This window comes from Coregonus clupeaformis, chromosome 40 (assembly GCF_020615455.1).
Source record: "Coregonus clupeaformis isolate EN_2021a chromosome 40, ASM2061545v1, whole genome shotgun sequence".
Classification (NCBI taxonomy): domain Eukaryota; kingdom Metazoa; phylum Chordata; class Actinopteri; order Salmoniformes; family Salmonidae; genus Coregonus; species Coregonus clupeaformis.
In genome coordinates, this window is record NC_059231.1 from 33399045 (window position 1) to 33424291 (window position 25247).

At 42.6% G+C, this 25247-nt stretch overlaps 1 protein-coding gene across 3 annotated transcripts in view; it reads left to right on the forward strand.

The window, feature by feature from the left end:
- The first annotated feature begins 3277 nt into the window (after positions 1 to 3277).
- Positions 3278 to 25247, forward strand: part of LOC121555072 (chemokine-like protein TAFA-5) — a 207237-nt gene continuing 185267 nt past the window's right edge. For all 3 annotated transcript variants that reach the window (XM_041868858.2, XM_041868859.2, XM_041868860.1), the window contains exon 1: positions 3278 to 3971. In XM_041868858.2, coding sequence (XP_041724792.1) covers positions 3860 to 3971 — 112 coding nt within the window. In that variant the 5' untranslated portion in view covers positions 3278 to 3859. The remainder of the gene's footprint in view (positions 3972 to 25247) is intronic.

Consider the following 25247-nt stretch of genomic DNA (forward strand, 5'->3'; position numbering starts at 1 on the left):
TTGGAATTTAGAGTGGTAGAAAGTGGCCTTAGCAGCAGAAACAGATGAAGAAAATGTAGAGAGGAGGGAGTGAAAAGATGCCAGGTCGGCAGGGAGTTTAGTTTTCTTCCATTTCCGCTCCGCTGCCCGGAGCTCTGTTCTGTGAGCTCGCAATGAGTCATCAAGCCACGGAGCTGGAGGGGAGGACCGAGCCGGCCGGGAGGATAGGGGACACAGAGAGTCAAAGGATGCAGAAAGGGAGGAGAGGAGGGTTGAGGAGGCAGAATCAGGAGATTGGAGGGAGAAGGATTGAGCAGAGGGAAGAGATGATAGGATGGAAGAGGAGAGAGTAGTGGGAGAGAGAGAGCGAAGGTTGCGGCGGCGCATTACCACACACACACACACACACACACACACACACAACACACACACACCACAGCCCAGTGCCCTGGTCACCCTGGCTGGCGCTCAGGTATTCATAGAAAATTCCAGCTTTAGAAGCATTGGAAAATGTATAATAACACTGTTTAATTATGTTTTTACTGTATGTTCCATTTGGGATGCAGAGTAGGCCTATGTTTCCCTGAATAAAGGGGTGAAGTAAATAAAAAACAAAAGACATTCAAGTCTACCCATGTATAATGATTGTGTTTTGAACTAAGACATTCAGCTAGAAATAACCATGGACCTCAGGATCCTTTAGAGTCAAAGTGAATTAGTGAGATCCTGTTTGAACAACATAGTGTGTTCCAGGGTGAAGTTTAGGTACAGAGCTAGGATCAGCTGCCCCACCCCCAATCCTAGCCTTAACTATTAGTTGGGAAAATGCTAAACTGACCCAAGGTCAGCGACTAGGGATAACTTCACCATGCACCAATATTACTGTAGCTGTAATACTTCTCCTCTCTAATGGCCTGGTTCTGTTTAATAGGTTTGTATTGTAAATCTCTCCCATCAGGAAGTGTCCTCAGTGGGCCTGGGTAGCTCAGTGGGCGAAAAGCTGAGTTCAAAGCCGCTTCACCATCCAGCCAGACCCAATAAAGAGGAAGTCATCATGTCTAGCCAGATCAAAGGGATAGCAGAGAGTAGCAGAGAGAGAAGGTCAGGTCGGTCTGAATCTGCGTCCCTAATGGCACCCTTTTGCCTATATAGTGTGCTTCTTTTGACCAGGCTCTGGTCAAAAGTAGTCCACTCTGTAGGGAATAGGGTGCCATTTGGGATGCACACAATCACAGATGGCTGCGCGAGGTAGCATCAGGAGAGGCTCCCTACTAAGTGGTGTATTACCAGAACAGAAGCACCACAGAGAAGGCCAGGACTGCATCCCAAAAGACACCCTATTCCCTTCATAGTGCATCTAATATGGGCCCTGGTCAAAGGAGTGCACTATATAGGGAATAGCTATCCATTTGGGACGCATCCTGGGTCTGGGTTTCATACAGAACAGATAAGCCCAGGACAGAACCCTGTCTTCGCACCATAGGACACAACCCAAAAACTAATAACAAAACTTCAGGAAGGAGTCTGTCAAATCTGAAGGTCGTGACCTGAGCATATTTGAGAGCAAAGTTAGTGTATTGAAATGGGGGAGACAGTGTTTTCAAACTCAAACACACACTCCTAGGAAGAGAATAGACTATACAAGCAGAGCTTTGGTCACACTTTCAGAATGACAAAATGCTAATTGAATGACTAATACCAGATTTTTGAATGAACTATGTAGGGCTATTTCTGTATGGATGGCGCTTATGTGATCAAGCTTCTCCCTGCCAATACTCAGAATAAATGTGCTGTGATTTAGCTATTACAGGGGAATTCCATCGGTCATGGGTTGCAGCTTTAGCTACTCATTCACAACAATATTTATATTTTCTACTATACCCCTGTTTATTCATGTCTAGTCATTTCTACCCTCATCAACAGACTGTACATTTGGTGCTTGGAAAAACCTGTCAGAAAAAAGTGAGGGAATGAAAAACATATGTAGGCCACACCTCGTGCCCTGTCTCCTGGCTGGAATTAATGCAGCGAGTGCTGGTTGAGTGTTCCCCGTGCCAAGGTGAGGCCAGGCCCGCTGTACCTGACCCACTGCCAGCGTAGCGCAGGCACCATGCCAACCGCTCTCTCTCCCTTCCCCTCTCTCTCTCTCTCTCTCTCTCTCTCTCTCTCTCTCTCTCTCTGGCTCTCATTCCAACCATCTATTCATGCACTGCTTTCCGTTTAAAACATGCTTAGAATTTAAAATGCTTAAGTCCTGATGTGAGAAGAGAGAGGGGGAAGGGGAATTGATGTAGTGGAAAATAGTATTCATATTCAGCGCTTGTCTGTTAGAATAACTAAGCATAACTCTGAGCTCTGGGTCTTTCAGATCACTGAAGTATGTAAGAGAGTAAGGCTCATAGAAATGGAATCCCTCTATTTTTATGCTAAAGCAGTATGTGGGTCCAGTCCATAGCGTCTTTGAATGGTTTGTAGGCCAAAATTTTAACCAAGAGATAGGCCTACAAACCATTCAAAGATGCCATGGACTCACATACTGCCTTATCCTAGAAATACAATCCCTATTATTAAAAAATATAATATTTCGAATTTAGGGTATTAATTTATTAGATATAATGACTCAGGTTATTAATGCATGGTCATTAATGCATAGTGGCTCATACCCCCAAAACAGAAATGTACAGCACTTCTCTTCTGCAGTTGTGGTGCTGTCCATTATCAGTGGTGCTGAACTTCGAGTTAGGGCCGGCTTAGACACAGAAGTTATGGGATTCCTGCCCAATAAATGATATGTTTAGGCACTATCAATCAACTAACATCCTCTGACATTCTTAACATGTTTCTACACTATAGGACATAAACTATGTTCTGTACAGGTGAAATAATGTTGTGTTTGATATGTGTATGTGTGATTTTGTTTCTTTCCAGGAAATGCACTTACATATATAGACTGTACTCTCGGCAAAAAATTAACACACACACACACACGCCACCTGTGAGCATCCCAGTATGTGAGTTTAGGGAGGGCTGCCTGCATCGGATGGCTCATGTCCTGTACACACAGCAAGAATCACATTATTAAATGTATATGTTTATTGGGGACCGATGTCAAATGTATGTTCTAGTCTCAAATTCATTTGGAGGGAACTTACGACGCATCCTGCGCACAATCTCTCCTTCTCTCACTCTCTCTCCTTATTTCTCTCTCCCTCATCCGTTTTATTCTACCGGTATAGAATAACGGTGCGCATGATTGTGATCTTGATCATCTACTTGTTTGGGTTTGAGGACAGTCGATAGTGACTCGTGATCTCCCAGGACTTTCTTTCTAGGGTAGATCCCATATACTATTCTTTATCAGATTTTAAAGGACATTGTTGATGAACTACATATTTTCAGTGTGTCTTTACCTGGGAGCCTAAACGATTCACACATCCTCCACCACAGTAGAATTAGAGGAGCTTTACGACGTTGCGGTACAAGTGATTGCATCTTTCAGCCTTTTAAAGTAATCATATTGGAGATCATACTGCGATTTCAGGATTTCACCCCTATTCTCTTGAACTAGCCTACTACTTCTAACAATATCACTAAGAAGTAGGTTATTTTTGGAATAAGGAACATTAAACATTTAATTGCGTCACATGCAAAGTAAGCAGCCAAGCGTGCTAAGACACCTTTTTTCATCGACTATGAACTTCAAAAAGATGCTATCTTTTTTACGCACCGGCTGCATAGCCATATGAGAGCTTTTGAAATTAGAGGTTCGTTCTCAACATGTTTTTTCCTGGGATTACACGTGGAGAGAGGCGCTTCTTGAGAGGAAGACCTGGCTGGTGAAATTACTTTTGATTTTTGTGAGAGCATATCGCTCTGTTCAATGGCTCCGGCTTTAAGGTTGACTAAACGTAAGGATGCCAGCCCCTGGCCAAGGATGTCTTCAACTTTCTGGGCTGTGATACTGTTGACCAGTCTCCTAATCATCTACTGCGGTAAGCCCTCTAGCTCTGGCTCGTTTTCCCTGGTCATATTGGTTCATATTGATAAAGTGCTGCGGCGGTAGACTATAGGGTGACCGTGGTGTTACTGTCTGCTGCTTTGACATCAAAATTATGCGACAGCAATATCGGAAATCACTTCAAGGGTTATTGGTTTTGTCATCGCAGTCGAGCTGTTATCGTTTCAAAAGTAGGCTTTTGGATAACAGTTTCGATCTCATGCAAGAACGCGCCCACGCAGGTATGCACAATTACACACACACGCACACGCACACACACACAGGCAACAAATAACTTCCTTATAAGGACACAGTTTATAATTAGAGTAGCAGTTGGCTGCTTACTTCATCATCATGACCATCATCCTGTGGAAAGGACAGTCATGCATCAGCCACTGTTTGTGCTATTGGATCATTACTGTATTTCACCTGGTTGCGGTTGGATTGCACTGGACTGTGATAGACTCATTATGGGGAAGCTTCATCATCATCAAATGTAAATGAAGAAAATACCATAGGCAGGTCATGAATGAAACATCTAATTTCTTATTTATTTTACCTCATCTTTATTTAGCCCAGCCAGGTTAGTCTCATTGAGATAAAATGTAATCTAAGAGAGAGATATTCATGGGCGGCCCTAACTCATCTATTCTGACCACGAAAGGATAGCGTGCCATGCCAGTGTTATTCACCCCCAGGGAGCCAATCACCCAGTCTGAGTCACTTGAGAGCGATCTCCAGCTGGCACTGTGGCTTATGTGTGAAAATGTATGGGAAAGGAAGCGTTCGTTGTGCATTAACCACGATAAGCCTATTACAAGCTAAGCTATTTTATTAGCGCTTAAGCTAATAACTAATATGATCATTCCGTTGTCTTAGGGCACATTTACCACAAAACAGATCCCTCTCTTTCGCTAGAATTTCATTTAACATTTTTGTCATTTAGCAGACGCTCTTATCCAGAGCGAGTTACAGTAGTGAGTGCATACATTTTCGTACTGGGACCCCGTGGGAATTGACCCACACCCCTGACATTGCAAGCGCTCTACCAACTGAGCCACACGGGACTAATTTCCTCTACTCTGCCCGTGTCTTAGGTTCATTATAGGCTGCAGCAAAAGTCGAGGAGGGAATTGAATCTGTTTTTTTATTTTCTTCTATTTTGTCTTGAGAATTGAATCTGCTTTTCTTTTCTTTTGTCATGAGAATGAACGGCCTGTGTTTTTCGATCACATAGAGACTGTAGCTGTTTAATCAGTGGCCGGTGTTTCTCTGCATGTTTCAGATCAATGTGTGTGTGTGTGTGTGTGTGTGTGTGTGTGTATATAAGTGTGTGTGTAGCAACTCTTCCTCGGTGGAAACCTAACCTAGCAGATGTAAAAGAAAAGCCTGAAACTAGATCCCCCACATTCTGGTATTGAGGAGAATTAAAAAAAACACTGTAGAGGGAGGTTCTCTTCTGCAATGTTGGCTGTTTGCTCTGGTCAGCAGTCAACAGAGCCATACTGATCCTCCCTACTGTTAAACAGCCTTTTGTTTCTAACTTGATTTTACACTTGTTTCCTGTGTTCCTTTCCTTAACGATTTCTTCTTTGCCTCACGTTCTCCTCTCTGTCTCTTTGCTTTTGTCCTGACCTACCTGTTTTTGTCAATTTCTTCCCTCCTGGCTTGTCTTTTCTACCATGGTCTGACTCCTTCCGCTGGCCCTTTCCTTGTCCTTGCCTGTTTCCTGTCCAGTCCTGTCTCTCTTGTCCTAGGCTGTCTCTACTGTACTCTCCTGTGTACTTTTGCCTGTCTCTCCTGCACTATTCCATCTCTTCCCCCTATCCAAAATGGCTTCTGAAGCAGTGCCCTGACCGACTTGTTGTCTCTGACATGAATCTCAGTCACTGGACTGGCTGACCAACGGATGGCATGCTTCTCTTCTGTGAGTCACAGAGCAGAGACATAGCCAGAGCTGATCCATGTTTGTTATGCTGAGACATAACTCTCCTCTTGGGCATGAGATGAAAGTGTAGCCTGTGTAGGATTACAGCAGCTGGATGAGAGGGTTTGGACTAGGGCTGGGCGGTGTACTGTATTTTACCGGTATTGATGCACGGACCGGTTTGGATTTTTACTTTACCAACTATAACGGTATTTCAGCGTTTGCTACTTGAGTCGTCTCTCTCCCTATCCTCCTGCATGCCGCTTCCCCATGCGCTTCCCACACCAAGCCCTGCCCCCTGTCACTCAAGCTGTTGCTCAACCAGACAACCACGGAGTCATGAGCACTTGCCATGCTGTTCACTCTGTATGCATGGTCAGATGCAACAAGATGTTAACAACGATGCTGATTTCCACTTTGGTTCTTAATATAAATCCACAAGCGTTCTATAATTACACCATTAGTTTGTGTATCTTACTGTCTGCAAACCGCTAGTTTGTCTTTTCTTAGCAAGTTGTGGCTAAGATAAATTGTGTTAGCTGCTAATGCTAATCGCAAGTAAGCTGGCTAGCTAGCTAAATGTACAAATAGTCAGAGGAAACGTAGCTAGCTCGTACAGCCAGTGCCAGTGCTAGTGTAGGTAAAGATCATTATGTTGTTTGTGCAATGGTATCTTCTAAATCAGAGATGAATAGGCAAAGCATAAATATGAAGTAAGAGAAAACATGCAATCTAACATCTAATTAGGGTCCCCTGGGAAACACTGACCAACACTTTGGTTCCTACCCTTTCACAATAATTCCTCCCTGGCTTTTTCATTCATTTTCATGTCAAATAACAATGTATTCAAAGTGCTGCCCACTACACTGAGTGTACAAAACGTTAGGGACACCTGCTTTTTCCATTACATAGACTGACCAGGTGAATCCAGGTGAAAGCTATGATCCCTTATTGATGTAACCTATTAGATCCACTTCAAATCAGTGTAGATGAAGGGGAGGAGACAGGTTAAAGAAGCATTTTTAAGCATGGAGACAATTGAGACATGGATTGTGTATGTGTGCCATTCAGAGGGTGAATGGGCAAGACAAAAGATGTACGTGCCTTTGAACGGGGTATGGTAGTAGGTGCCAGGTGTACCAGTTTGAGTGTGTGAAGAACTGCAACGCTGCTGGGTTTTTCACACTCGAAAGTTTCCCGTGTGTATCAAGAATGGTGCACCACCCAAAGGACATCTAGTCAACTTGACACAACTGTGGGAAGCATTGGAGTTAACATGTGCCAGCTTCCCTGTGGAACACTTTCGACACCTTGTAGAGTCCATGCCCCGATGAATTGAGGCTGTTCTGAAGTCAAAAGGGGGTGTAACTCAATATTAGGAAGATGTCCTAATGTTTTGTACACTCAAGTATAGAATTAGAATAATAATTATATTTCCATGATTCCAACAGTTCACCAATTAATTAGGCCTAGATATTTTGCCCAATATCATGCAGCCCTACATGGCACAGTGTGGAAATGATAACAGATGAATGCAGGAAATGCCAACATTTATGAAAATGCTTATTGTTGGAGTTGGATTGAACAGTATAATACAATCAGAATGGATAAAGCCCCATTGAAATCACTTTTAATGTATGTGTTGCCACCCTAGGGTCATGAACTACTCATTAAACATATTTAGAACTTTTATTATAAAAAAACTCAAAATACCGTCAAATACCGCCGCACCGTCAAAAATTTAAAAAATATAATGATATGACATTTTGGCCATATCGCCCAGTCCCCAGGCATTATATGCCCGCAGATGATGTTTGTCAGGCAATGACAGAGGTAAAATCTAGCCCTATATAGCCTGGAAAATAACTGGCAAAATGTTTTAAGGGGGTTCTTGTTCATGAAAATCCTGTTACTGAAGGCATATCTATAATCCGTAACTCCTTGTATAATCCCAATTGTATAATGTGTGGATATCTGTATAGAAACCTTCTGAGCCAAACATTTTTCCAAACTGGCACCTATAACTCGGCTGTGGTAGACAGTGGTAGGCTACACGAAAGCGTGTCTTGCATGCCGTCTACCACAGCAGAGTTCAAATCAAATCAAATGTTATTTGTCACATGCGCCGAATACAACCTTACCGTAAAATGCTTACTTACAAGCCCTTAACCAGCAATGCAGTTTTAAGAAAATATAATTAATTAAATATTTACTCAATTATCTAAAATAAAAATAAATAAAAAAGTAACACACTAAAATAACAATAATGAGGCTATATACAGGGGGTTTTGGTACTGAGTCAATGTGTGGGGGTACAGGTTAGTTATAGGTGTCAGTTTGGAGAAAAGTTTTTCTCAGTCGGTTCCTATGCAGATATCCACACATTATACATTCAGGATGGACGGACAAGGAGTTACAAATTATAGATATGCTTTCAGTAACAAGATTTTTCGAAAAACAAGTACCCCCTAAAACAATTAGCCAATTATTTTCCAGGCTCCTCATTGTAGCCATCTAGGACGCCCATGCGCGGTGTCCTATATAAGGCTAAAGAGAATCTAGTCTATGTTGTAATTAGCATATATTGCAGAGCAATGTCATCTGACTTTGTGTACTATTGACCATAAACACACACACACACACACATACACACACAACATTGCATGCTCCGAGTGACACCTACAGTGCATTCAGAAAGTGTTCAGACCCCTTGACTTTTTCCACATTTTGTTACGTTACAGCCATATTCTAAAATTGATTAAATAAAAAATTGTCCACATCAATCTACACACAATACCCCATAATGAAAAACAGGTTTTTAGACAATAATACAAAATAAAAAAATAAAAAAATTAGAAATACCTTAGTGACATAAGTATTCAGTCCCTTTGCTATGAGACTCGAAATTGAGCTTAGGTGCATCCTAAGCAAAAACCAAGCCATGAGGTCGAAGGAATTGTCCATAGAGCTCAGAGACAGGCTTGTGTCGAGGCACAGATCTGGGGAAGGGTACCAAAACATTTCTGTAGCATTGAAGGTCCCAAGAACACAGTGGCCTCCATCATTCTTAAATGGAAGAAGTTTGGAACCACCAAGACTCTTCCTAGAGCTGGCCGCCGGCCAAACTGAGCAATCGGTGGAGAAGGGCCTTGGTCAGGGTGGTGACCAAGAACCTGATGGTCACTCTGACAAAGCTTCAGAGTTCCTCTGTGGAGATGGGAGAACCTTCCAGAAGGACAACCATCTCTGCAGCACTCCACCAATCAGGACTTTATAGTAGAGTGGCCAGACAGAAGCCACTCCTCAGTAAAAGGCACATGACAGCCCGCTTGGAGTTTGCCAAAGGCACCTAAAGGACTGACCATGAAAAACAAGATTCTCTGGTCTGATGAAACCAAGATTGAACTCTTTGGCCTGAATACCAAGCGTCACGTCTGGAGGAAATCTGGTACCATCGCTACGGTGAAGCATGGTGATGGCAGCATCATGCTGTGGGGATGTTTTTCAGCGGCAGACACTGGGAAACTAGTCAGGATCGAGGGAAAGATGAACGGAGCAAAGTACAGAGATGAAAACCTGCTCCAGAGCACTCAAGACCTCAGACTGGGGCGAAGGTTTCACCTTCAACAGTCAACGACCCTAAGCACACAGCCAAGACAACGCAGGAGTGGCTTCAGTACAAGTCTCTAAATGTCCTTGAGTGGCCCAGCCAGAGCCCGGACTTGAACCCGATCGAACATCTCTGGAGAGACCTGTCCCCATTCAACTTGACAGAGCTTGAGAGGATCTGCAGAGATAAATGGGAGCAACTCCCCAAATATAGGTGTGCCAAGCGTGTAGCGTCATACCCAAGAAAACTCGAGGCTGTAATCACTGCGAGAGGTGCTTCAACAAAGTACTGAGTAAAGGGTCTGAATACTTACGTAAATGTGATATTTCCGTTTTCTTTATTTTTATAAATGTGCAAAAAATTCTACAAACCTGTTTTTGCTTTATCATTATGGGGTATTGTGTGTAGATTGATGAGGGGAAAAACAATTTAATCAATTTCAGAATAAGGCTGTAACATAACAAAATGTGGAAAAAGTCAAGGGGTCTGAATAATTTCCTAATGCACTGTATTTGCTCATGAGTGTGACCATAAGTGGCTGAGAGGAGAGAAATGGGAGGTCTGTGATTATGGCTGTGACTCATATGGTAACTGTCTCTCGAAATTAGCATCTCACTGTGAGATCTGCACAGACACAGCTGAGAGCGAGAGAGAGAGCGAGCGAGAGAGAGAGAGAAAGAGTTAGAGAGGAGAGCGATAGGGAGTGTGTGCATGTGTGTGTGTGAGAGAGAGACACACAAGGCTGCACACTAGAGATGACACTTCAGCCTAATTCACCAACAGCATGTGAAAGACTGGTGTTAGTTTATTCCTTAGCCACTGATTATATTTATTGTTATTAAGTGAATTACACACAACTATATTCAGTTATAGAGACAGTTTTATTCAGTGCACTGTAGCTCCCTCCTCTGGATGTGACTCGAGATGCATTTGTTTTCCAGTGATATTATTATTACTCATTCATTGGCTCTGCTTGTTAGCTTTGAAGTGCTAACGATGAGGCCACAGAGGTAAAAGTCAAATTGCCAATGACGTTAGTGCAGTGCTAGTTAGAGCCATAGGAACATATCTGACTGGGGTCCTCTGTGGGGTTACTACATGAATATCAGTCAGATGGTTGTGAACGTGCAAAGTAGAACAAACGCTGGGCCATTAACAAGCTGTACTGGGAGTTTAGGTCGTGATGTTGATGCTGCTGGAACATTATCACTGCATGTATTTGAATGGGAAAAATGTGTTTGTGTGTTTGTGTGTGTGTCCTGTTTCAGTGTGTATGTGTGCTGTTTCAGTGTGTTGTGTGGGAGTCAGTCTATAAGTAGGTGCTCAGGAGCATATTGTTCCTCAGGGTGCTTACGCTGATTGTGAGAGAGAACAGAGAGGGAGAAGGTAGGTGAAGGGAAGACTGTACAGTTTTCCCCTTCCCCCCTGCTGTACCTCCCACCCTCAGGGTCAATTTCAGCAGTAGCAGATGAATCATACCTGGTCCTGATGTAACACCTGCTGTCAGAGATAGGCCGACAGCACCACCAGCCTCTATAACACACCACTGTGAGTCACTACCGCCCCACACATCTTCAGTAGTCATTACAACCCACCACACATCCCCATGCACTTTAGACATCCACTGACTCACACCCACATCCTCAGCATACACATCACTCACCCAAATCCTCGGCATACACGTCACACACATTGTACACACACTGCATACCTGGCTCCTCCAACACCAGCACACACACCCACAGATATCCCACTGACTTAGATTAAGCATCTTCTAATGCTCTCTGTTTTGTTTGTTTATGTACATATCTCAGTCTGCTCTACCTGAATCAATAATACTGTACTGGCCTTCAGACGCTGCATGGGGAACACAGCCTTCTGTAGCCTGCTGTAGCCTCAGTACTGTAGACTCAGCCTTCAGGGCATTCATGGGGAAAACCCAGTATGATATCATCTGATAACACAAGCCCCTGATACCTAGCCTGAGGAACTAGCCTGAGACATCAATGTGTTTGGAATCTCTGTAGCAAGATGAAAAGGAACTGCCCTCAAAATCCAAGTAATACTAGTAGATAAACAAGCTTGCATTTTAATATCTAATTCTATTTCTGGCATTGGCTGAAGGGCATTTTTCTGGGTATAGAAATTGAGCCACTGTCCACATGTACATCTAGAACTATCAAACTTGTTGAAGTTTTCACCAAGAGAAAGGAGAAAGAAAGAAAGAACATAATGGATCTCTGTGTGTAAAATGGAGCTACTGTACAGTTGGTACTTTACAAAATGTTATGACCATGGGTGTCATATATGATGTGGAGAAAGTTCCTCAGCTCTATGGTGTTAATGTATGTATCACAGATGGGCCAGAGAAATGTTGGAAGAAGATGAGGATTTTGTGACTTATAAAATATTGATAAGTGATGAAATCCTCGTTGGTATAATGTGTGAGCATCCATCAGAGCAGCGTGGTATCAGAGGAATGCTTCTCACTGATGTCATAGTAATCTACTGCTGATACTGATCACGTCCATTAACTGATGATCACTTCTAAGATTTGCCTTTGATATTTATTAGTCTTGTGATATTGGTGGATGTGGCTCAAATACTGTACATTTAAAATTGATTTATCTTTTCTATTGCCTGTATTACCGGAGTATCACAGATGGAATCCAACTTTGATCAAATTCCTTAACGATTATTTTTAACGAACTCTCCCTTTAATGAACATGATCAGCTATGTCTTTGATATTGGTGGATGTAGCTCAAGTATATCGGAATATTGATTGTTTATAATTGCTTATGAATCCAGTCTTCTAGAGAAGTAATGATCCAGTTACAATGCTGTGCAAAAGTATTCACCCCCCTTGGCGTTTTTCCAATTTTGTTGCATTACAACCTGTAATTTAAAATTATTTTTATTTGGATTTCATGTAATGGACATACACAAAATATTCCAAATGGAATTCTAAAAAATAAATAACGGAAAAGTGGTGCGTGCATATGTATTCACCCCCTTTGCTATGAAGCCCCTAAATAAGATCTGGTGCAACCAATTACCTTCAGAAGTCACATAATTAGTTAAATAAAGTCCACCTGTGTCACATGATCTCAGTATATATACACCTGTTCTGAAAGTCTGCAACACCACTAAGCAAGGGGCATCACCAAGCAAGCGGCACCATGAAGACTAAGTAGCTCTCCAAACAGGTCAGGGACAAATTTGTGGAGAAGTACAGATCAGGGTTGGGTTATAAAAAATATCTGAAACGTTGAACATCCCACGGAGCATGGATGGAAAGAATATGGCACCACAACAAACCTACCAAGAGAGGGCCGCCCACCAAAACTCACAGACCAGGCAAGGAGGGCATTAATCAGAGGCAACAAAGACACCAAAGATAACCTTGAAGGAGCTGCAAAGCTCCACAGCGGAGATTGAAGTATCTGTCCATAGGACCACTTTAAGCCGTACACTCCACAGAGCTGTGCTTTACGGAAGAGACATTGTTTAAAGAAAAAAGTAAGCAAACACGTTTGGTGTTCGCCAAAAGGCATGTGGGAGACTCCCCAAACATATGAAAGAAGGTACTCTGGTCAGATGAGACTAAAATTGAGCTTTTTGGCCATCAAGGAAAACGCTACGTCTGGCGCAAACCCAACACCTCTCATCACCCCGAGAACACCATCCCCACAGTAAAGCATGGTGGTGGCAGCATCATGCTGTGGGGATGTTTTTCATCGGCAGGGACTGGGAAACTGGTCAGAATTGAAGGAATGATGGATGGCGCTAAATACAGGGAAATTCTTGAGGCTAACCTGTTTCAGTCTTCCAGAGATTTGAGACTGGGACGGAGGTTCACCTTCCAGCAGGACAATGACCCTAATCATACCGCTAAAGCAACACTCAAAAGGTTTAAGGGGAAACATTTAAATGTTTTGGAATGGCCTAGTCAAAGCCCAGACCTCAATCCAATTGAGAATCTGTTGTATGACTTAAAGATTGTTGTACACCAGCGGAACCCATCCAACTTGAAGGAGCTGGAGCAGTTTAGTCATGAAGAATGGGCAAAAATCCCAGTGGCTAGATGTGCCAAGCTTATAGAGACATACCCCAAGAGACTTGCAGCTGTAATTGCTGCAAAAGGTGGCTCTACAAAGTATTGACTTGGGGGGGTGAATAGTTATGCACGCTCAAGTTTTCTGTTTTTTTTGTCTTATTTATTTATTTATTTATTTTGCATCTTCAAAGTGGTAGGCATGTTGTGTAAATCAAATGATACAACCCCCCCAAAAATCCATTTTAATTCCAGGTTGTTAGGCAACAAAATAGGAAAAATGCCAAGGGGGGTAAATACTTTCGCAAGCCACTGTACTTTGGTCCAAGATAAAAACAAAAATCATTCAGAGAGACAACACAAAATTCTATGTTGTTCTCTGTGGAATGGGAAAATCAACGATTATTGCCTTTTCAATCTGCTATTCCAATACCTCACACCTGGTAACACCTAGGAAAAATAAAGACATGCTATTCAATTACAAGCCCAGTGTCCATCTTCTACATATCCCCATCTTATTTATTGGCTCCATCTGTTCCAACAATTCATTTTGAGAACACCCAGGAGAATAGCTTAATGAAATAAACCAGCAGGACAATCCATCTCTGTCACCATGGTTGTTTATGTTTACAGATTACCACACAAACAAACATAACAAATGGGAGGGGTTGAGGGTAGCTGAAGGATACTAACTGTAAGTCGCTCTGGATAAGAGCGTCTGCTAAATTTCTAAAATGTAAATGTAAATGGTTACAAATAAAAGATGGCTAGTGTAAAATGTACCGTGTCCGTAAAATGTATATAGTATGTATAATCTGGAAGTAGAAGCCTAAGTATTGTTGTCCATTAGTTTACTCCAAATACAGGAGGGGTGGTAGGGTTAGGGTAAAATAATAAAGAAGGAAAATATATTTATGGGGGATTGGAAATTATGCAGACAATTACATTGTGTTTTTTGAGAAAATCAAATCTGTTACACTATAAACTACCAGCTTGTCTGTTAAAAGAGTTAAAGAGATGGATATTGTGGATATTTGTAGCTCTGTTTTCACAACTCAATCAGCAGTGAAACTGCAGCTTCTGAAAACTGTACCTCCTCTATTGCCTGCATAGGGTCACCATAAGAGAGGTTTGTTGACTAGAAGACATGTTAACAGATCTTGGGTCCTGTAAAGGGGTGATAGTTGTGAAGGCAGTTCACATTAAGTTGGTTTCACAGGGTAGAGTGCTGGTGTCTTGTGTTGTGTTCTAGCCTAACTAATATGTCAGCTTGGGTTATGTATGGTCCTCTGTAGCTCAGCTGGTAGAGCACGGCGCTTGTAACGCCAGGGTAGTGGGTTCGATCCCCGGGACCACCCATACACAAAAAAAAATGTATGCACGCATGACTGTAAGTCGCTTTGGATAAAAGCGTCTGCTAAATGGCATATTATTAATATGTATGACTACAATGGTTAAAAATCACTATTTTTTACATATTCTATTGAGACCATGTTGTCTCTCAAAAGCCTCTGTCTCTCACTGTGAAACCTGATGTAATTGACACCTATACAGAAAAATAGACCGTAATATCAAACACATGTAAGCTAGTTTGTTAACTTTCTCATAAATGTCATTGAGAATGAATCAAATCAAATCAAATGTTATTAGTCACATGCTTTGTAAGTAAGCATTTCACTGTTAGTCTACACATGTTGTTTATGAAGCATGTGATGAGTAAAGTAAACAAACTAGCCTACATGTGTTTGCATTTAGCTCTGGCATCAGTGAGTGTCATCAATTATAGAGATGATTTCTGGTTAAATGCTGCATGTCACTCACATCATGAGTTGATATGAATGTAATATATTTTTGATAGGCATTAGAACAGCATGCATAATGCATGGGTATTGACATTTCACACTGATGAGTTTAATGCCTGTACTGTAACTTGCAAGTTGATCATTGATAGGCATATAGAGTAATAATTTAGTTACACAATGACTCATAACAACAGAAACACACAAACATATACACCTGGGGTCCTGTCTGGACACTTGGAGAGACAAAAAGAGAAAGTCCGTTTGATTTGCTGAGGGAGAGTAAAGCCATTCACAGAAGACAGATATAGCTACTTCTCTGTATTATTGAAAAAGCAATTGCTTGGAAGAAAATGCCACAATGGCGTTTTGAATTCCTGGGCCCTAGCCCCGTCACAGACAAGCAGCTCACAGACCCACGACAGCAAATGTCTGGAGCAGAGAGGAGATGCCAGCAAAGTGGAGAGAGAGCGAGAGATAGAGAGGGGTTGAGCGAGAGATAGAGAGGGGTTGAGCGAGAGAGAGAGAGAGAGAGAGAGAGAGAGAGAGAGAGAGAGAGAGAGAGAGAGAGAGAGAGAGAGAGAGAGAGAGAGAGAAGGGGTTGAGCGAGAGAGAGAGAGAGAGAGAGAGAGAGAGAGAGAGAGAGAGAGAGAGAGAGAGAGAGAGAGAGAGAGAGAGAGAGAGAGAGGGGTTGAGAGAGAGAGAGAGAGAGAGAGAGAGCTCAAAGACATTGCTCCTGCATTTTTAACAAAATATATAGATTTAGAGTTAGATAAAGTAGGATTTTTTGGCAGGGACATATACAGGATGCTACCCTCCACAACATAACCTTTATTCCAAACCAAAACTCCAAACCTACAACCTGATTTTGGACGGAATTACCTGGAAAGCTTTCTACTACCAAGGATTACTATTCTCAAACTATACAGCAAATGCTCTGGAAAACAAACAGAAACCTGAAAACACCATCCAACCTGGAACTGAGTGAGTAATGTTTAGTATGAAGCTATTTTTCACTTTCAAAAACCAAGAAGAAAAATTCATTACAATGATATATTTTATATTATAAGGACTGAATTCTAAGGCTACCAAGCTTAAGCTTGCTACAAAGAGATACAATTTCAATTAGCACTGACGTATGAAGTGAGAGGTGTCAAAGCCCTTGAGCCCAACAATGTCAGGAGAGTCGTACAGTCTACCCCAACTAGAGGCCTTAGAAGAGGCCTTAGAAGCACCCCCCCACTGTTCAGAGGTCATTAAAATACAGTACCCTCTGAATGTAAAAAACGACAAGACACGAAAAGAGTACAAATTGAAACTTCTTTTGGGGAAGCACGAGACACTTTTTGCTGATTTGTATAAAAATGGGAACATAAGCAACCTTATCTTCCACACAGACCATCCCCTGGCATGGCACAGTGCTATACTAGCACACTACCCCTCTGTTAAGAGGGGGGTGTAGCGACGGTGGAAACTCAGGATACTGGACAACGAGGACTCTGAGTCGTCTAATATTAATCTCTATAAATCTGGAACCGTTTTGGTTCAAGGCAACACCAAACAGTTCCAGCTGGACTTTCACCTAATCAAAGAAATAGCTCAGCAGGAGAAGCTGTCCCTTGAGAAAGATACCTCTACCCCCGAGCGGGTCAGACCAGACCTCTTCATTAAATAACCCCACAGAGCAACCCCAAGCAGAAACTCAACTTCCCAGCACAGAGTACTACTCCCTCATTGAAATGAAGGATAAATTCACCCAGCTGGAGGTAAGGCAGGTGGAGCTGGAACAGCAGGTGAACACACTCCAGTCAGCACAGACCCAGACAACAGTCCAGCACAACAACACCCCCTTAACTAGACCTGGAGAGCTGCAGGTAGAGAGAGACATGTCTGCACTCTGGACTGTGGTGAGACAACATCAACAGGAGAAAGAGCAGGTGCAGGAGAAGAACAGAGCACTAGAGGAGAGGATCAGAGTGCTGGAGGAGAAGGTGAGAACGATGATGGGTGACATTGAACAACCCATTAGAGAACAGCCCACCTCAGATCCTGGCCAAAGTCTCGACACCGCAGCAGAACAGTACACCCTAGACTCTGACCATAGCCTCGACATCACACCCAGACAAACAAATGAAGAACCCCAAGCCCTGGGGACCCCAACCCCTCTGAGCAACCCCCCAGTCAGACACCCTGATAGCCCTCATGACGACCCCCCCACACCCACTGAGGACATACACAAGCCACAGATTGTACTCCTTATGGACTCAAACGGGAAATACATACAAGAAAATAAACTTTTTCCAAAACACACAGTGTCTAAACTCTGGTGTCCAAATACCCAGCGCGCCCTAGACCTTCTGTCTAAGGACCGACTAGGATCACCCAGCCACATAATAATACACACAGGCACAAACGACCTGAGAACACAGCAGGAAAGGGTGGCCACATCACTCAAGGGCGTGATAGAAAAAGCTTCTTCTACTTTCCCCAACGCACAAGTGGTTATCTCAACCCTGTTACCACGAAAAGACTTCCACCCTGCTACCATACAGCGGGTAAACGCAAGTATTTCCCGTGACTGTGCATCAAAACCAAATGTCTTCCTGGCCCACCACTCCACCCTGGACGTGAACAGCCTTTACGACCAGGTCCACCTATACAAGGCAGCAGTGCCCACCTTCGCCCCGGACCCTAAAGGATATCGCCCTCAACCGCAGACCCAACACCTCACACAGGAGCAACAGATCAACAGACACCCCGCCCAGACCAGCGAGACACTCTCCCAGACCTGCGGGACCCCCCAGGACCTACACATAGAGGACCCCCGCAGAGAGGACCTACATCCAGACCACAGCACCATCAACCACATCTACACCCCCACCCCAACCAATTAACTCCCCCCAAGTCAACCATGCCCACACCCCATTTAGGCCCCCTCAGATCAGACCTATGCCCCTCCTACCCACCCCAAGCCCCCACTCCCACAAAGAGGGCCTCAACATGAAAGTCACACATACGCCCAGGCCGTGAGCAGGCAAACAGGCCCAACACCCACTCTTACACTAGCCCAAGCCAATGGCATGTACCAGATGCTCAGCAGGCTCTGCTCACAATTACTGGCCTGAGGCCAAACCACACAACCAACAACATTAGACACTTTATGGAACACAAAGCCTTCACTATTTCATCCTGGAATATCCAAGGCCTGAGGTCATCTGCCTTTGGCCTAAAGAGCAGGAATCTGGACTTCACCAAAGAAATCGGAAATACAGACATTGTCATCCTACAAGAAACATGGTATAGAGGAGACGGACCCACTGGTTGCCCTCTAGGTTACAGAGAGCTGGTAGTCCCATCCACCAAACTACCAGGTGTGAAACAGGGAAGGGACTCAGGGGGTATGCTAATTTGGTATAGAGCAGACCTAACTCACTCTATTAAATTAATCAAAACAGGAACATTTTACATTTGGTTAGAAATTCAAAAGGAAATTATCTCAACTGAGAAAAATGTCCTCCTGTGTGCTACCTATATCCCCCACTAGAATCCCCATACTTTAATGAAGACAGTTTCTCCATCCTGGAGGGGGAAATCAATAATTTCCAGACCCAGGGACATGTACTAGTCTGTGGCGACCTTAAATGCCAGAACTGGACAAGAACCTGACACCCTCAGCACACAGGGGGACAAACACCTACCTGGAGGTGACAGCATTCCCTCCCCCATATGCCCCCTAGGCACAACTACGACAACATAACCAACAAAAATGGGTCACGACTCCTGCAGCTCTGTCGCACACTGGGTATGTACATAGTCAATGGTAGGCTTCGAGGAGACTCCTATGGTAGGTACACCTATAGCTCATCTCTTGGCAGTAGTACTGTAGACTACTTTATCACTGACCTCAACCCAGAGTCTCTCAGAGCGTTCACAGTCAGCCCACTGACACCCCTATCAGACCACAGCAAAATCACAGTCTACTTGAACAGAGCAATACTCAATCATGAGGCATCAAAGCCAAAAGAACTAAATAATATTAAGAAATGCTATAGATGGAAGGAAAGTAGTGTTGAAACCTACCAAAAACAATTAGGAAACAACAAATTCAATCCATTCTAGACAACTTCCTGGACAAAACGTTCCACTGTAATAGTGAAGGTGTAAACTTGGCAGTAGAAAACCTAAACAGTATATTTGACCTCTCAGCTTCCCTATCAAATCTAAAAATCTCTAACAGAAAACCAAAGAAAAGTAATAACAGTGATAAATGGTTTGATGAAGAATGCAAAAACCTAAGAAAGAAATTGAGAAACCTATCCAACCAAAAAACATAGAGACCCAGAAAACCTGAGCCTACGCCTTCACTATGGTGAATCACTAAAACAATACAGAAATACACTACGGAAAAAGAAGGAACAGCATGTCAGAAATCAGCTCAATGTAATTGAAGAATCCATAGACTCTAACCACTTCTGGGAAAATTGGAAAACACTAAACAAACAACAACACGAAGAGCTATCTATCCAAAACGGAGATGTATGGGTAAACCACTTCTCCAATCTTTTTGGCCCTATAACAGAGAACAAACAGCAAAAAAATATACATGATCAAATGCAAATCTTAGAATCAACTATTAAAGACTACCAGAACCCACTGGATTCTCCAATTACATTGAATGAACTACAGGATAAAATACAAACCCTCCAACCCAAAAAGTCCTGTGGTGTTGATGGTATCCTCAATGAAATGATAAAATATACAGACCACAAATTTCAATTAGCTATACTTAAACTCTTTAACATCATCCTTAGCTCTGGCATCTTCCCCAACATCTGGAACCAAGGACTGATCACCCCAATCCACAAAAGTGGAGACAAATTTGACCCCAATAACTACCGTGGGATATGCGTCAACAGCAACCTTGGGAAAATCCTCTGCATTATCATTAACAGCAGACTAGTTCATTTCCTCAGTGAAAACAATGTACTGAGCAAATGTCAAATTGGCTTTTACCAAATTACCGTACGACAGACCACGTATTCACCCCTGCACACCCTAATTGACAAACAAACAAAACAAAACAAAGGCAAAGTCTTCTCATGCTTTGTTGATTTCAAAAAAGCTTTTGACTCAATTTGGCATGAGGGTCTGCTATACAAATTGATGGAAAGTGGGGTTGGGGGAAAAACATACGACATTATAAAATCCATGTACACAAACAACAAGTGTGCGGTTAAAATTGGCAAAAAACACACACATTTCTTTCCACAGGGCCGTGGGGTGAGACAGGGATGCAGTTTAAGCCCCACCCTCTTCAACATATATATCAACGAATTGGCGAGGGCACTAGAACAGTCTGCAGCACCCGGCCTCACCCTACTAGAATCTGAAGTCAAATGTCTTCTGTTTGCTGACGATCTGGTGCTTCTGTCACCAACCAAGGAGGGCCTACAGCAGCACCTAGATCTTCTGCACAGATTCTGTCAGACCTGGGCCCTGACAGTAAATCTCAGTAAGACAAAAATAATGGTGTTCCAAAAAAGGTCCAGTTGCCAGGACCACAAATACAAATTCCATCTAGACACCGTTGCCCTAGAGCACACAAAAAACTATACATACCTCGGCCTAAACATCAGCGCCACAGGTAACTTCCACAAAGCTGTGAACGATCTGAGAGACAAGGCAAGAAGGGCCTTCTATGCCATCAAAAGGAACATAAAATTTGACATACCAATTAGGATCTGGCTAAAAATACTTGAATCAGTTATAGAACCCATTGCCCTTTATGGTTCTGAGGTCTGGGGTCCGCTCACCAACCAAGAATTCACAAAATGGGACAAACACCAAATTGAGACTCTGCATGCAGAATTCTGCAAAAACATCCTCCATGTACAACGTAAAACACCAAATAATGCATGCAGAGCAGAATTAGGCCAATACCCGCTAATTATCAAAATCCAGAAAAGAGCCGTTAAATTCTATAACCACTTAAAAGGAAGCGATTCCCAAACCTTCCATAACAAAGCCATCACCTACAGAGAGATGAACTTGGAGAAGAGTCCCCTAAGTAAGCTTGTCCTGGGGCTCTGTTCACAAACACAAACAGACCCCACACAGCCCCAGGACAACAACAACAACAACACAACTAGACCCAACCAAATCATGAGAAAACAAAAAGAGAATTACTTGACACATTGGAAAGAACAAACAAAAAAACAGAGCAAACTAGAATGCTATTTGGCCCTAAACAGAGAGTACACAGTGGCAGAATACTTGACCACTGTGACTGACCCAAACTTAAGGAAAGCTTTGACTATGTACAGACTCAGTGAGCATAGCCTTGCTATTGAGAAAGGCCGCCGTAGGCAGACCTGGCTCTCAAGAGAAGACAGGCTATGTGCACACTGCCCACAAAATGAGGTGGAAACTGAGCTGCACTTCCTAACCTCCTGCCAAATGTATGACCATATTAGAGACACATATTTCCCTCAGATTACAGCGATCCACAAAGAATTCGAAAACAAACCCAATTTTGATAAACTCCCTTATCTACTGGGTGAAAAACCACAGTGTGCCATCACAGCTGCAAGATTTGTGACCTGTTGCCACAAGAAAAGGGCAACCAGTGAAGAACAAACACCATTGTAAATACAACCCATATTTATGTTCATTTATTTTCCCATTTGTACTTTAACTATTTGCACATTGTTACAACACTGTATATATACATAATATGACATTTGAAATGTCTTTATTCTTTTGAAACTTCTGAGTGTAATGTTTACTGTTAATATTTATTGTTTATTTCACTTTTGTTTACTATCTACTTCACTTGCTTTGGCAATGTTAACACACGTTTCCCATGCCAATAAAGCCCTTAAATTGAAATTGAAATTGAGAGAGAGAGAGAGAGAGAGAGAGAGAGAGAGAGGGGGTGAGCGAGAGAGAGAGAGAGAGAGAGAGAGAGAGAGAGAGAGAGAGAGAGAGAGAGAGAGAGAGGGGGTTGAGCAGAGAGAGAGAGAGAGAGAGAGAGAGAGAGAGAGAGCTCAGCAGAGAGAAAAAAACTGTAAAAAACAGACAATGAGACAAAAGCAGATGGATGAAAATGCTCAGTCCACCAATGCACAGATCCACAGTCTATTTTGGGAATAAGGTGTGAGGTAATACAATGAAGAAGTCAGCTGGAGACGGAGAATAGCGGAGTGGAGACTTCAAGAAGTAGAAACAAATATTACATTAGACGAGACAGGCCCATTAATCTCTGTGCCTGAGAGGTAGTTACTCTGCAGAATAAGGAACCGTGCCTGGTTGATGCATGCTGCCGGGGCACTTAATGGTGTTGAAGTCAACTCTATTCAATCAATTGTCGCTGTCCCGCCATTTAGCCCCACACGCGCTTAACAAGATAACAGATCTATACTCTGAAGTTTTAGTAAGTGCATTATCGTTAAGTTATGACTGTCAGGGCTAATGTTAGGATCCTTGATCTGAAGGTATTATAACAGGTTGTGGCCCTGCAACATGTTTTAGTAGTTGTAACTCAAGAGTTATAAATCCAGTGCACTATATGGTAAATTACATCGACATACCATCTTCCATCTATATCTATCTATATGGTAGCTGGACAGCAGCACTTTACCCACAGTCAGATATGAGAATGTGTTGAAATGTATAGCTCATTCTCCGGTCTGTGTAAAATGGGACAGTCTCTCTTCTCTTGGCAGAATGCCATAAGGTGCATTACCTGGATCCTTGTCTCAACGGAATGTATTACAGCAGCGATTACTGATGGACCCACAGGCGTTTCTTAGGCTTGCATCAATCGTAGGCCATTTCTGGACTGGAATCATTGGACTATATGGTATTTCTTTCTATTTAGCAATTTATGTGATTGATATGCAAATCTCAGCATGCTGCCATTTGTGTTGTGTCTTATAGTTTGTTGTGAAAATGTCGTTTCAGAATGCAGAGTCGAGTATTGTAAGAAATGGCATTCCACACACATTCTGGATAACTTTATGTAGTATTATGTGATATTATTATGTGGAATAAAGGAAAGAGAAAGAAAAAGAAAGACAGAGCGAGAGACAGAAAGGGAGAGCGAGAAGAGAGAGGATAGAGGAGAGAGAGAAACAGATAGAGAAACAGAGAGAGAGAAACAGAGAGAACGCTAGTAGGAAGAGAAAAGGGATAAGACACTCTCTGTAAGAGAGAAGCAGCCGGAATTGAAGCCTGAAGGTATCCATTCAGCTGTAGCAGTGTAATTCCAGCTGATACTTTTCTACATGTGAAACATGGCTTGGTTAAGCCTGCCTGGCAGCTTCTGGATGGTGGGAATATCTCTCTCTCTCTCTCTCTCTCTCTCTCTCGCGCTTTCTCTGCCTCTCTCTCCCACTCCCTTTCTCCCTCTCCCTCCTCTCTCATAACTCTCTCCCTCTGTCCTCCCTCCCCCCTCTCTCTCTCTAACCCTCTCCCTAACCCTTGGAGTGTTAGATTAAGTGTTTAATTGTAACAGTGACACTGGCATGGCATGTGAGTTATATACAGTAAGTGGTGCACCTCAGAGTTAGAATATGGAATACCCATTACAGTGGAACAACAGAGATCCTGTAATCATGGTTGTGTCCCAAATGTAACCCTATTCTCTATATAGCACACTACTTTTCAACAGAGCATTATGGGCCCTGGTCAGAAGTAGTGCACTAAATAGGGAATAGGGTACCATTTCCTTGATGTTAATGAGAAGGCTATGCTATAGTGTCAGCGTTGCCTGTGTGTGTGTGTGTATTTCTGTGTGTGTGTGTGTGTGTGTGTGTGTGTGTGTGTGTGACACACACACACGCAGACACGTTTCAGTTGAAATCCAGTATGTTTTTCAGAGTACGTTCACTGTGTAACCTTTTTTTGCGATAACATGTGACTTAGCGATGTTTCCAGAGATGTAGGAACTCTGTCACATAAAAGGGGACATTGCGTTAAAACATTTACTTTATTGTTGTTGTTGTAATTATTCCTGCAGTGCTGTGTGTTTATTTAGAAAAGCAGTTACTCCTACCATACAGAAAATTACATAATATTGATCATATTTAGCATAGAAAAACATGTAATCCTTTAAACCAAAATATGGTCGTGGGGTATTATATTTTGGTCAAATTAATTAAGATGATAGTCTGCCAGATTTATCAGCCCCTCAAGTGAATCTCTGTAACGGGTGTTAGCTAGCACCATTCCACTATCCAGTGACAAACGAATCCCACAGATTCACACAAATGTAATTACTTAATTTGTCAATGTCTAGAGACAGACAGCATTTGGTCCCTGCACAGATCTTCCAGTGTGGAGAAACTCTTTATATATTTCACAATTACTTTCTTATCCCTCCGGGTCTCCAATATGATTTAATCACACCCATAATCATTCCATAACATTCTTTAATAATTTCATATGTTTTCCTTTTGGCCTGTGGAGGACATTCCGAGGGACATTACTGCATCTAGATCAAAGACAACAGAACAACCCCAGTTTCTAGAACTCCCTCAGAAGCATACACTACCGTTCAAAAGTTTGGGGTCACTTAGAAATGTCCTTGTTTTCGAAATAAAAGCAATTATTTTGTCCATTAAAATAACATCAAATTGATCAGAAATACAGTGTAGACATTGTTAATGTTGTAAATGGCTATTGTAGCTGGAAATGGCTGATTTTTAATGGAATATCTACATAGGCGTACAGAGGCCCATTATTAGTAACCATCAGTCCTGTGTTCCAATGGCACGTTGTCACGCCCTGGCTCTAGGGACTCTTAAGTTGAGCCAGGGTGTGTAGAGTTTATGTTTTGTGCTCATTGTGTCTAGTCTAGTTTTTGTATATCTATGTTGGC